The 15,179-nt window shown below is 35.0% G+C and overlaps 1 protein-coding gene across 1 annotated transcript; it reads left to right on the forward strand.

Annotated features, from left to right (window-relative positions):
* Window positions 1-228: 228 nt before the first annotated feature.
* On the forward strand, window positions 229-2,932 carry LOC18039370 (putative receptor protein kinase ZmPK1). The gene has a single exon (XM_006429136.2). It carries the CDS (start codon window positions 248-250, stop codon window positions 2,801-2,803), a length of 2,556 nt encoding a protein of 851 aa, XP_006429199.1. The 5' UTR covers window positions 229-247; the 3' UTR covers window positions 2,804-2,932.
* Window positions 2,933-15,179: the final 12,247 nt, after the last annotated feature.

Raw genomic sequence — 15,179 nt, forward strand, 5'->3', positions numbered from 1 at the left:
GGGTTTCTGTCCATCTTGGTCAATGCGACACAAAGTCGTCGATTGTGTTCAGCGTTGATCAGATAGGAAGCTAAGGTTGGCTTCCAGAAGTCGTCTTGTAAGTTTCCTCTTTAGGACGGAAATTGGTTAATTTTCACACCCAAATATTTTTAAACTATCATTAGACTTCGCTTTACGAACCAATGTGGTCCCAAAATAATGGAGTTGGGGGTGATATGACTTCGTCGAGGCTGTAGCCAAACCGGCCATGACGACGATGATTAAAAAATATATTCTGATTGAAAAACCAAGTAAAGCCCGGAACCAGACTTTTCTTTGGAAACTTGGTCACCGAAAAGCTTTTCACCAATTAAAACTTCTATCCAAATTTTGTAAGCTGATCCCCCAGGTTTCCATGAATCCAAATTCTCCATCATTTCTCACTGTTCTCATATTTTTACTCTTGTGTTTTCAAACATCGGAAAGCCAAAACTTCTTGCGTAGGGGCTCTTCTCTATCTGCTGAAGATAATACAGGCGTGTTGAGTTCCCCAGACAAAACATTCAGTTGTGGCTTTTATGGCCTCGGTGGAAATGCTTATTTGTTCTCAATCTGGTTCACGCACTCTAGAGACAGAACTGTTGTTTGGACAGCTAACCGTGACAGACCAGTCAACGGCCAGGGCTCCAGAGCTTCTCTGCGGAGAAATGGCGCCATGGTCTTAACTGATGTTGATGACACAGTCATTTGGATGACTAACACAACCTCTACTGGTGCTGATAGAGCAGAGCTTCTGGATACTGGAAATCTTGTTCTCAAGGACAGACATGGTAAAATCCTATGGCAAAGCTTTGATTTTCCTACTGATACACTCCTTCCTAATCAAGTATTTAGAAAGAGCACTAAGCTGATTTCTGGAGTAGGAAATGGAACTTATGCATCTGGGTATTTTAGTTTATATTTTGATAATGATAATGTATTGAGGTTGATATATGATGGGCCTGAAATTTCAAGTGTGTACTGGCCAGATCCCGATTTTGATGTGTTCCAAAATGGAAGAACAAAGTATAACAGTAGCAGAATAGCTGTTTTAGATGATTTTGGCAGTTTCTCATCAAGTGATGAGTTGAAATTCAGTGCTATAGACATGGGTTTCGGGATAAAAAGGAGGTTGACAATGGATTATGATGGAAACCTCAGGCTTTACAGTCTTAACAAGGTGACGGGATCATGGATGATTTCTTGGCAAGCTCTTATGCAGCCAGGTAAAGTGCATGGTGTCTGTGGTAAAAATGGGATTTGTGTTTATACACCCGAGCCAAAGTGCTCATGCCCACCTGGGTATGAGGCAACTGAGCCAGGGGATTGGAGCAAAGGTTGCAAGCCTAAGTTTAATAGAACTTGTTCATCAAGCTTGACGGAAGTCAAATTCGTTGGGGTTCCAAATACAGATTTCTATGGTTTTGACCTCAACTACAGTAAGACTATATCAAAAGAGGCTTGTATGAAATTGTGCCTGGGTGACTGTCGGTGTTCAGGATTTAGCTACAGGCTAACAGGTCAAGGGCTCTGCTTCACAAAAAGTGTGCTTTTTAATGGCTTCAAGGCTCCAAATTTTCCAGGCATCATATATCTAAAATTGCCAGTGAGTGTGGAGGCATCAGAACCTGCTATTCTAAACGGCACTAATCCTGTATGCCGGTTAAGTAAATCTCAAATTGTGATTGGATCTCCATCTATGTATGACACCACTGCTAAGAGAGTGAGATGGAGCTATTTTTACTGGTTTGCACTGGCAATTGGCGCAATTGAAGTTTTTGTCATTGCGTCAGGTTGGTGGCTGCTCTTTAGAAGACAAGATGTACCGTCTTCACTGGAAGAAGGATATCAAGCATTATCAAGTCAGTTCAGGAGATTTAGTTATGCTGAACTCAAGAAATCAACAAAAAGTTTCAAGGAAGAGCTTGGCAGAGGAGGCTCCGGGGCTGTGTATAAGGGTGTTTTGGCCGATGGAAGGGCAGTGGCTGTGAAGAGACTAGGAGATTTACATCAAGGAGAAGAAGTGTTTTGGGCAGAAGTGAGTACAATTGGAAAAATCTATCACATGAACCTGGTAAGAATGTGGGGATTCTGTTCAGAAGGCAGACACAGACTCTTAATTTATGAGTATGTTGAAAAGCAATCATTGGACAAGCATCTCTTCTCTTCATATTTTCTTGGGTGGAAAGAGAGGTTTAAAGTTGCCTTGGGGACAGCTAAGGGTCTAGCTTATCTTCACCATGAGTGTCTGGAATGGGTTATCCACTGTGACGTGAAGCCTGAAAATATACTTCTGGATAGTGAATTTGAGCCTAAGATTGCTGACTTTGGTCTAGCCAAGTTGTCTCAGAGGGGCAGCAATAGTTCTCAATTCTCTCAGATTCGAGGAACAAAAGGTTACATGGCTCCAGAGTGGGCTTCAAATCTTCCCATCACTGCCAAAGTTGATGTGTATAGTTATGGAGTTGTGATTCTTGAGATGGTGAAAGGAATTCGGCTTTCAAACTGGGTGGTAGAGGATGGTGAAGGGCAGGAAGCAGAGTTGAAAAGATTTGTCAGGGAAGTGAAAAGGAAAATTCTATATGAAGAGGAAGCATGGATAGAGGAAATAGTGGATCCAAGATTGAAAGGAAAATTTAACACGAACCAGGCTGCAACTTTGATTGGAATTGGGATATCCTGTGTGGATGAAGATCGAAGCAAAAGACCAACAATGGATTCAGTAGTCCAGTCCCTGTTAGAATGTGAAACTGAATCTGAAATCCACATTACAGACGATCACTGATAAGTACTCTTTTCTTTTCTAGCTACAGCATATTTTTGTGCTTTGATGACTTGGACACAGTTTTATTTTGTAAAATCAACTGATGGCTTTTTCAAATGTAATATTTCAATTAATAAGATTCGCTTAGTATTTGCCTTCACTAATATTCCATGATGAAACAATTTTTGTTGGATTGGATGATGAAATATCATCAACAGAAAAGAAACATGTAGTTAATTGCCAAGTCCTCTCCAGTAGGTAGCTTTTACTGCTTATGCACAATAGATATGTCACAAAGCGCAGGAACTGCTGTCCCAAGAAATTTAAAATTGAAAAAGAAAAGAAACTAAAACTGGAAATTCGTTAGCATTGCAGTCAAAGGAATAGATATCTGATACGAACTGGGCTTAGATGTCATAGTTGCAGAAATCTGTAGCACAGACCTGAACTAATAGCCCGTTTAGGAGTGTGGTGAGGTAGTTGGGCTGTCAAAGCCCAGTTACTAAAGTGTTTGGTAACACTTGTAGCTGAGCTTTGGTAGCTTAGCAAATTTTTTTTTTCAACTTCTATTCTACAGCTGTAGCTTTTACTCCACAGCAGCTGTAGCTTTTACTCCACAGCAGCTGCAGCTTAAAAGCTACAGCACCTCACTCCCAAACACATCCTAACAAATGTCGAAGCAAAGCAAAATCGATCTCTTTATAATTTTGCTTTCTTGTAGCTTGGTTTTCATTGGCAAGGAACGCCATTTCTCAGTGAAGGTGCAAGATTTCGATATTCAGGTAGAGATAAATTAACCATAAAAAAACACCTCAAAAGGTACGGTTGCCTCTCCCACAAAGAAATTGAAAAATAAGGAGAAATTTTCATGCTGCTGACTATATATTCTGCGGAGAGTGACATGTATATGCAAAAGCATTGCATTACTGATAGAAACAGAGAGAGAGAGATCATAGAAAAAATCAACTGTTAGAGATCCAAACAGTGTTTCATAAATGAGTTGGTTAATAGTGATTAATCCATTTAAAATCCGAGTTATAAAGTCAAATCATAGATAAATAAAGCCTCCAAATCTGACTAGAAACACGGTGATCACTTGTACTTTTGATAAAAAGGAGGTGGCTTCGGCTATGCCGCCTTTACATTCTGAATGGAATTCTGACGAGGTAAAATGGAAAGAAAAGGAACCTCAAACCCATATGCTGTGGAGCTTTATATCTTTAAGAAGTTTTTTCACTTGAGTTCAGAATTGAAACGTCTTATCTTCTTGCAACATAGAGTGGAAATAGCACAACTTACTAAAATTCGATCAATGTTCTTGCTGTCAATCTATAGTATAGTCATAAGTACGACTCTCATCTCTAGGTGGAATCTTAACTTTTGAAGGATTTATTCCTTTCTCAGACTCAACCAGATGAATTTTGAGGTACAGTGGGCAACCTGATCTGTCTTTACGATTGGTTCAAAACATGAAAGGAAGCAACGCGTTGAAATTTGAAAATGCAACGAGTTCATTAACATCTTTTCACTTTCATGTGGAATATGATGAAATTTGGCTGAGTGCAAAAACTACTAAGAGAATTTATTCCTTGTCTGTTTGTTTGATTGATGTCCAAATTTTCAAATACTTACACAAGAGCAGCAATGGCTGGTCTTATTTTCGACATTTGTTGTACTCTTTCAGAACCATTTAAATGGCCTCTGTTTGACAGACCCTGGCAATTTGTATCTAAAGGGCAGACTATTCCAGTAGGGAGCTCGCAGAGGGAGTGGGATCTTATCATTATCTTGGTGTCTCTATTAAATCCCGAGGAAAAAAGTTCATCTTGCAAGCATAGCTAACTAGACTTCAACGATCAACATAATGCAAAACATTGATGTTGATCGTTATTATTGGGTGAATAAACTTGTAAGTGGTCATGATCTAGTGTTGAATTCACTCGGAATAAATGATGGTTGCTGCTTGTATGCGTGCCATACTTGCTGGTCTAGATTCTCATAGTCTTCTGTTAAGCATTATGGATCATAATTTCAGTGACGTCCGGTGGAGAGCTCAGTTTCGAAATTTTGATATCGATTCTTTTCCCTGAATAGATTGAGGCAGGCAAGCATGTAGAATATCAAGTGTGACACCCGTTTTTTGTATTATTATTATTATTATTATGGAACATAATATTTTAGGTCAATGACGAGTGTTTTAAATTTTAAAATCACTAAATTATTTTTTTAAATATATTAAATACCTTATTAAAAAAGGAAATAAAATCCCTAATGGGTAGGGATATTAAAAGGCTTGGCTTATAAAAACCATTCTTACCTTATTTTTGTTTCTTAAAACCCTAAAGACTAATCAAGAAAAGAATATAGCAATGAAAACAAGAGTAAATTCATGTTTTTGAATAAGAAGAGAGGAAGATTTTGATTGTGTTCCTATTTACCATTAAATTAGTTCTTTAGTTTTGATTATTTTGAAGGTAGGTAAAAATTTATAATCCTTTGAACTTCTGGTTTTTTTTTTTTTTTTAGAAGATTGAACTTCTGGTTTTAATTGTGATTTTATGTGATTGAATGAATGATTTTTATTTATTTTTTTGTGTTGTATTAATAAAAATGTGAAAACATCATCATGTATTGATATATGTTGTTACTGAGTGAAAATAGCGCTATTATGTTATCCTGAAAAACTGTGAACAGTGTATATTTAATCGTGTATGACTACTATTTTCTTTGAGTTTCATACATATAGTTTATCAAACTAGACACCTTGACCTTTCTATCCATATGTTATTGTTAAAAAACTCATTGTATATTAATTGTTTTGATTTTTCGAAATTAGAACACTTGCGCTGGAAAATTCTGATTTTTAGCAGCAATTCTCACTTCTACATTTTATTTCATAACCCAAACGACTTCTGAAAATTTTGGGAATTTTTATGACTGTACATATATATGTCTAGTTTCTGTGTTTTTAATTTCGTAATTTTTATCTTAATATAAAAATCACTAAAAATCATAGAGTTGGCTGCTGCAATCCTGGAAACTGTTTTCCAGAATTGCTACGGCTGGTATTAAAGCGAGTTTAGGTTACTTTTTCACTATTAAATGCCTTATAAATTTTAATTCTAATTCCTTATAGTCTCCTCTGATGGTCAAAACTTGAATCACTATTTTTCAACATGTATAACTAAAGTTATGAATTTTTTTGTCAAAACTTGAATCACTATTTTTCAACGTGTATAACTAAAATTATAAATTTTTGAACCAGCAATCCTCTGTTTATATCGTCATTGGATAGTTTTGATGTTTTTATGAAAAATCAGTTTTTGGAAATGTTTATGAACTCTAATTAATCTTGTTAAGTTTCTTATTGAATGCCAACATGTTTACAGTACTTTTTGTAATATTTATAATTTTTTCGACATAGTTATAGCTTGTTAGAAATCAGCTCCTTTATGATGATTTAGTATAGTTTAACGAATTGATGTGCTTAAGTAAGAGTACATGGTTTAAGAATTTTCGGGTTTTCCTATCAAGATCGGATTTGAATAAAATATTGATAAGAAAATTGTCTTAATAATTTTAGGCCAAGAGTGAGCTCATGTGATTGGGGTTGCCATTGATTGTTTTGGATCGAGGTAAGTAAATTCATGCATAATGTTATTATAAGTATATATATAAATATTTATGAATAAAATAATGTTGTCCAAATGTATTGGCACTTCATGGTTTTGAAGTTATTTAAAACATTTTCTTAAATGTGTTTTAAAAATAAATTTAAAATACTTGTTTTCAATAAATGGTTTTCCTTAAAAAAAAAATTGCAAAACTTGGTCAATTCAATGTTTTATAAGAGCGTTTTATTGAAATGTTACTGAAAGATTAAAATTGAAAGACTGAAAATTATATTTAAGGTTTTGACTCATAATTTGTAGTTACTGTTACTGATATAACCGAACAGTAGTTGTATTGTGCGCACCTACTAATGATTATTGCAGGGTAAAATACCCTGAATGAACTACTGGCCGGGTCACCGGGAATACATGTGACATATTAAACTATTGGTCAGGTCGCCGGGAATACATGTGACATACTGAACTACTGGTAGGGTCGACGGGAATACTAATGGCACTATGTGGCAAGAGTGAATTGCAAGGATTTGTCCGTGGCATACCCCAAAAAAAGGGTATTTATCTAAAAACACCCCCATACTGTAAAATTCCTCATATATGCCTTTTCTAATGTGCAATTACGAAATTGCCCTAATTAAAAACCTAAAATCATCTAAATTACCCTGCATAATCAGTCACAAAACACAATCCCTAATTCTCTCTCATGACCAGCGTACACAACACCCATTTTTGCCAAATTTAAACCTTCCTCAAGATTGAATCCAATTCAAGCAAGCAAAAAAGAGTGAAGAGTTGTTTGCCAGGCTCGATTGCAGTCCCTTTGAAGCGCCATTAGATGAGGTTAACGCCAATGACGCTTTGCTGTTGTTACTTCATGCCTCTGTTGCCCTTTGTTCTAGCCCATAAATTTGTTGCCTTGAATTGAAATTGGGCAAATGAAAGGTGATTTACCACTCAAAACTTGACTGTTACACCTTGTTGAGTATGATTTTATCGAATATATGCTTTGCTAATTTGTGTGATTTGTTAGTAACATTAGAATCTATCTTGAATGACTTGAAAATTTTGTACAAAAGCTCAAGTATTGGAGTTGTGCTTATGTGGAGATATGGGTTACAATTTTAATGAAAAAAAAACCTGCATTACATATATCTCATTTCTTATTTTCAACGACTGAAAGATGTTAATTAGGAAACTTGTACGAGATAATTTAATTTTGGACTATTGACATTATATTTACTTAGAAATGGAAATAGTGGGTGGATAAATTTAGTTTTTCATTAATAATTGCTCAAGAAGCAAGGGGATTAGTGATGGATGGAGAGTTTGTGTAGAATTGTGAGGCCATTTGATTACTGCAAGTATTATAAATTTCTTGTCTTTATGATTTTCTTATTCAGCAATTTGATTTGACACAGGTTTTGTTGTTTTTAATTTTCAATACATGTGATTTAGTACCATATGATTGGGTCAATTGAATAAAGTAATAATTGGTTACAAAATGGCCAACTGGTTCAGCTGCAATAATGTGGAAATTTGTGGTTTATTGTTTGGAACTAGAATTGTAAATTGTTATCTAGTATGCGACTTCATGTCACTATAAGTTACTCAAACTTGTGTATGCGTGACATCCAGACTGTACTGAGGCTATATCGAAAATTCTTTGGCCCATCGTGCAAGTACGTGACATCCCGCAACAAAAATCAGGGTATGTACTATATATATAATGTGTTTTGAACATAATAATAAGAATGATGTTATATCGAAACTGTACTGAGGTTATATCGAAAATTCTTTGGCCCATCGTGCAAGTACGTGACATCCCGCAACAAAAATCAGGGTATGTACTATATATATAATGTGTTTTGAACATAATAATAAGAATGCTGATTTTTAACAATTGATTTATATGAATTTTTTTAGTGGTGATTGTGGAGCATTTTTGTTGCGGTACTTGGAGGTCATAGCCCATGGACTTGATGTCAATTCATATTGCCAACAAGATCATGTTACACAATTTCGAAAAGCCTTGGCTGTTAAATTATTTGGGCATAAGTCATGAAAAAAAAATTTGTAGTGTACTACCCTTAAAAACTTTGTTGATGTGTCATTTTTTGGACCATGAGATGTAATAGTTATAATGAGGATGTTGTTGATATTTGATGTCATTAAAGATAACTTGACATCATTAATATCTTTTATTTCTTTGTTAATTATATTAATGATGGAGAAGATAGTTTGTATAATCTATGTGATATAACAAGATTGTCATTTATGCTCAGGGAATACTCTGTAAGAAAATACACGACTGCAGTTGGGTATTTGCACAGATACATGACTGCAATCGAGTATTTACAAATATACATGACCAGCTCTCTGTAATAAAATACACGACTGTAGTCGAATATTTTCACAGATACACGACCGTAGTCGAGTATTTGTAATTATACATGACTAGCTCTCTGTAAGAAAATACTCGATTGCAGTCGGGTATTGCACAGATACACGACTGCAGTCGAGTATTTGAAATTATAGATGATCAGCTATCTGTAAGAAAATACTCGACTGTAGAGTTTACAAATTCATCATTAACACCCGAAACTAAATGTGAATCAAAACCTAACATGACTAAATAATAATTTTTTTTATTGGAGGTTACCTAATATTTGTGTAAGATAATGGTTTGAGAATCGATTAGTCCATATCCAAATTGCTATATAATACCAAGAAAATGATTGTGGACTAGTTCTTTTTTAAACTTCACATGTATCTATAGACATCATAGAGTTGTTTCCCTTAGGCCTTAGGCTACTATGCACTTAATATCCAAAATATAATATATTTATCAAATAATTTCATTCATCTTTATATCAGAGGTTATGAATCATTCCTACCTAATCACTAGTGTTGTTGAAATATAAAATAAAAAAGTGGCTTCTGTATTTTCACTCCGTAATGTTGTATTTTCATTTATCGAGATTGCAGAGACCAGAGAATGGCTCTATTCAAGTGCCAGGATCAAGCATAACTTACGATTTTTGAATGTCTTGCTGATGGCTTGGCCCGTCATATTTTGCACAGATTTTCTGCTTAGGAGAAAAGGTTGAAGTGGTGGAGCTAGTCACTTGTCTTAGATAAAATGACACAGCAACCAGTCCCATTTTGGGATCTATTATTTTTTAATATTAAATTTTGGTGGTTTAAAATATTACCCACGTGAAATACTACATTAGACTCAATGAATATGCGAGGGCCACCTTACAGCTGCTGTAAGGTGTAGCCCTCCGTGAGTCCCACTTAAGCCTGCGGTGGGTACTGTTCACGTGAGAGGGCTGCACCTTACAGCAGCTGTAAGGTAGCAGGCTGCCAATGAATAACGTTGATCACTGAAATAAATATTTCTTTCTCTCTAGTGACTTGGAATTGGGTTGGTGAGTTTGCAATGATAAATATTGAAGATGCCCATCAGTCCACTAGCATGAGGCACAGTATACGTTAGTACAACATAGCACTAACATGAGCACATTTCAGCAAGGCATGGGGTATGGTACGACATGTATATTCATACATAAGAATCAATTGCTCGTGGATGGTGCAAAATAGGTTACCGTCCATATTCTCAATGGTTACCGTCCATATTCTCGATGACACAAAAAGTACTTGATTATGTTGTGAAAGATTTTGTAATTTGTGTTTGGTAAGTAAGAAAGTTAACTTGAAAATGAAAGAGAGAGATAAAGAAGAATATGTAATTTATTAGAATGAACTCAATTTAACAATTAAGATCTAAGCTCTGTATTTATACAATATGAAAATGCATTCACTAGAGTTTGTTATAACTTCTACACACGCTTAACAAGTTTGTTAACAATAAGCTGAGTCAGCTAACTAATTGTTACACATCAGCTAGGAGATCATCAAGTGTGCTCATCGTCACGGCTCTAACCATGCTTTGTAACATCCCCTCATATCCTGGACATTTTAGCTTGCTGCGAAGTTAATGAAACTAATCAAAAGTCAGTGGCTTGGTAAGTATACTACAGTTTGATCTTCACTCGGAACAAATTGCACAACAATCTTTTTAGCTGCTACTTTTTCTCTAATAAAATGAATATCCAGTTCAACATGTTTAGTTTTAGCATGATAAATTGGAATATAAGCCAATAATATAGCACCTTGATTATCACACCACATTATAGGTGTTGTAACAAGTTTAATATTCAATTCACTAAGTAAAGTTTGAATCCAAACAACCTCAGATGTAGCTTAAGCTAAAGCTCTATACTCAGCTTTAGTAATGGATCTTGAAACCACTGGTTGCTTTTTAGAACATCAGGAAACTAAATTCGAACCAAGATACAAAGCATATCCAGCAACTGATTTTCTATGATCTTTGTCACATGCCTAATCAGAATCACTAAAATAGTTCACTTGTAATGTTCCATAGTGGTAAAAATGCAAACCAAAGTGAATGGGACGCTTTAAATACTGCAAAAGTCTTTTGCATACTTCCCAATGTTCTGTTGTTGGTGAAGACAAAAGTTGATTGAGTTTATTCACAGATAATGCTATCTCAGGTCTTGTTAGGGTCACATACTGTAAGGCCCCAATTATACATCTATACTGAGATGCATTAGAAATAGTTGGACCTGATCCTTTGCTAAGATGATGTCCTGTTGACATTGGTTTAGGAACTGGGCTATATATTTTGCTTGAGAAAGATAAAATCCAGTAGCTGTCTTTGAAACTCCAATCCTAAGAAAATAGTTGAGCTCCCCCAAGTCTTTTAAAGCAAAGGTAGTCTGTATATTGTGAATTACTTGCTACACCAACTGATAGTTAGAGCCAATAATAATTATATCATCAACACGTACTAAACCAAGTAAAATATGACCATTTTCCCACATATAGAAGAGGGAACTATTAGATTTTGAGTTTAGAAAACCCCATTGAACTACTATAACAATTTTAAACTTGTCAAACCATACTCTTGGAGCTTACTTTAACCTATAGATGGTCTTCTTGAGTTTGCAGACATGATTGAGCTTTGTAGTATCAGCAAATCCTTCAGGTTGTACCATATATACATCCTCAACCAAAATGTCATTTAAAAAAGCATTATTTACATCAACATGTCTAAGAATTCATTTGTTCATGATAGCTAAGCTTAAAACTATTATAACTGTCGAAGTTTTCGCAATTGGACTGAAAGTTTTTGTATAATCTACTCCATGTGTCTGATGGAAACCTTTGGCCACTAGTCTTGCTTTGTATCTAGAAATGGTACCATCTGAGTTGTGTTTTAGTCTAAAAACCCACTTGCTTCCTATCACTTTGACAGTGTTGTTGGTAATACTAAATCCTAGGTATGACGGATTTAAAGAGCTTGATACTCCTCTTGCATTGCCTTAAACCATTTTTGATCAGATATTGCTTGGGAAACAGATGTATGTTCTGAAGGTGTGGCTAAAATAGCAGCAGATAAGAATTTGGCTTGTAAATACTAGCCTTGGATCTGGTGATCATTGGATGTCTTACTAGTGGTGCAGCGGGTATTACATGTGGTGGTGATTGAGTGTCATTCAAGGGTTGAATATCATACAATTATTGTGTATGAGATTCAATGTCAAAAGATGATGAATAAGGAGAATGTACCTCTCTAGGAGCTGTTGATAAAGGCTCTGAGGAAACACATGCTGGAAGAGGTTGTAGAGGAGGTTGTAGTATTGGAAAATGAGTAAAGGAAAGAGTAGAGACAGTAGAAGAATTTGAGACGGTATCAGTTGAAGTACAAGATTGAGTGACAGAAGAAAAATTTGAACCAGAGACATATGTAAAAGAATATTCATCAAAGATTACATGATTGGAGATATACACTCGACCAGAAAAATGAAGACATTGATACCTTTTATATTGAGAGTTATAGCTAATGAAAACACATCTATCTGATCTAAACTCAAGTTTATGTCTATTATATGGCCTGAGATAAGGATAACAGGCACAACAAAAGGTTCTGAGAAAATTATAATTAAGTTTTTGATGAAAAAGTTTTTGATAAGGAGAAATATTATTCAAAGTTGATGTAGATAACCTATTGATGAGAAAAACAATTGTGTGAAAGGCATTCCATCAGAATTTCAATGGCAAATTTGCTTAAGCTAACAAAGTGAGGCCAATATCAACAATATGCCTATGTTTTATTTCTATTATACCATTTTGATGTGAATATGAGGAGAAGGATGCCTGAATTGAATTCCAAACTGAGCAAGATAGGTAGAAAAACTTTTAAATTCCCCTCCCTAATCTGTTTGAATAGTTCTGATATGTTTATGCAAGTGTTTCTCTATGAAACTTTTAAAGGCTATGAATACTTGAAGTGCATCAGATTTAGCAGTCAAACGAAAGATCCATGTGAACCTGCTAAAATCATCTAAAATTGAAAAATAATAAGAGTAACCTTGAGTTAAGTAACATGAGATAGACCCCAAAGATCAACATACAAAAGTTGAGGAGACTCTGTTGTTTGTGTTGGAACAGAATCAAAGTGTAACAGATGACTTTTGCCAAATTGACAAGCATTACAAAAATTCAGGTTTTTGGTTTTATTCAAAGTAAAATTAGTACAATCCTTCAATACAGTTTCAAGAGTATGAAAAGTAGGATGTCCTAACCTTTTGTGAAGCAGATTGATATTTACTGTACTTGCATTAACTATCAAGGCTGACTTACATAAGTTATTATTGATAAAGGAAGAACTATTCAGGACATTAGAATCATTACAAGACAAAGAAGGAAAATAAGCAAACATAGACTCAATTTTGTTGAAAGAAGGTTGACAGAACAAAGCTGAGCTATCATCAAAGAGTTGAGATGTAATTTGGACTGGATACAACACTCTTTTTGCAATTCTTTTAAGCAAGATGATTCATGAGCTCCTGGCCTTGACAAAACAAAAATTTTCAAGAAATCAATAGTAACATCATTGTCAGCTAAGAGTTTTGAGACACTAAGCAAATTCTTGGTTATTTGAGGAACATAAAGAGCATGATTTAGCAATAAAGGTTCATGTGTGGCTGTGGCCAGCAATACTGATCCAATTTGTTTAATATGCAAAGAAGAACCATTTCCAACAAGCAATTTTTCACTCCCACTATAAGCTTTTGGTTCAAGAAGTTTAGCTAAATCATTGGTGATGTGATTAGTTGCACCACTGTCAATGTATTAGGTAAGATCGTCAACCATTTCTAGAGAAGGAACTAAAGGAGCTGAAGGAGAACAACCACTGTAATCTCTATTAAAGCCAAAACCAAGTGTAGAAGAACTGGCACCAGAGGAGTTACTAGGATGAGAAACATAAAATTCAGTTGGATCTGAGTACATCATATAACTTTGATATCCAGGACCTCTTGGCGTATTAGAATTTCTACAATTAGGATGACCAAAAACATTGCCAAAATGAGAATTAAAACCTTTGCCATAAGCTTCATTAAAAAATCTGCCACCTACATTTCCAAATCCTCTTCCAAAATTTCTTTGACCAAGCCTAAAATTGCCTTTAAAAGCTCCTTTTGCTTGATTCCTTAAAGGTACAAAAGCAGAATAGTACCTATTTTTGCACTCGTGTGCTCCATGACTAGGTGCAAAATAGATTTGGCAAATGATAGTTGAATTAACATCACCAGACTATCCCATACCACTGCCATTAGCAAAAATCCCAAAGCCAGTGTTGTAACCTCCTCCATAAGTTCCATTATTATATTTTGGATTACCACCAGCATGTTTTCCAGAAATAAATTGCTTTTGAGCTACATTAGCCGACAAATTATGAGTAATATCACTAGCAATTTTGTCTTTCTTCTGCTCAACTCTATTTTCATAACTCAACAGCAATGAGTAAAATTCATTAAGATTAATCTTGTCACCTCTAGTTAAGACACAAATAACCAGAGACTCATAGTCAGAGGAATCCAGTCCAGTCAAAACATATTGAATAAAATCATTCAATTCAACAAGTTTTCTAGCCAAAGCTAAGCTATCAGATACTCTTGTCATTTTAGCAAAGTAATCAATCATCGACATTGATCCTTTTTTAAGTGTTTGAATCTGCATTTTAAGAGGCATTATTATAGCCTGAGATTGCGAGATAAACTTACTAGTGAGTGCATCTAGAAGATTTTTAGCATTGGAGAATTGAATCACTGTTGCAAGCAAGTTTTGCTGAATAGATGACATCATCCAGCTCAGAATCAACTAATTAGTCTTCATCCAAGCTTTATATTCTGGATTAATCTCTCGATCCTTTGTTCTTGTTAAATCAGTAGCTCCAGTGCTAGCTGATGAGAGAAATTGCTCTGGACAAGCTCGATCACTAATGATGAAACTTTCTAAGTTGTTTTCTTTGATTGACGTTAAGATCTTAGTTCGCCAAACAATGTAATTATTCTGATCCAGTTTAATAAGAGTAACAAAACAATAAGATCCTAAGATTTCATTAGAGCTCATCATTGTTTGCTCTGATACCGTGAAAGATTTTGTAATTTGTGTCTTTGGTCAGTAAGAAAGTTAACGAGAAAATGAAAGAGAGAGATAAAGAAGAATCTGGAATTTATTAGAATGAAGTCAACTTAACAATTATGATCTAAGCTCTGTATTTATACATCATGAAAACGCATTCACTAGAGTTTGTTATAACTTCTACACACGCCTAACAAGTTTGTTAACAATAAGCTGAATCAGCTAACTAATTGTTACACGTTAGCTAGGAGATC

Source organism: Citrus clementina, unplaced genomic scaffold (genome assembly GCF_000493195.1).
Source record: "Citrus clementina cultivar Clemenules unplaced genomic scaffold, Citrus_clementina_v1.0 scaffold_6, whole genome shotgun sequence".
Taxonomy (NCBI): domain Eukaryota; kingdom Viridiplantae; phylum Streptophyta; class Magnoliopsida; order Sapindales; family Rutaceae; genus Citrus; species Citrus x clementina.

Coding starts and splice junctions, on each gene's coding strand:
- LOC18039370 (XM_006429136.2), top strand. CDS start 248: ATGACGACGATGATTAAAAAATATATTCTGATTGAAAAACCAAGTAAA.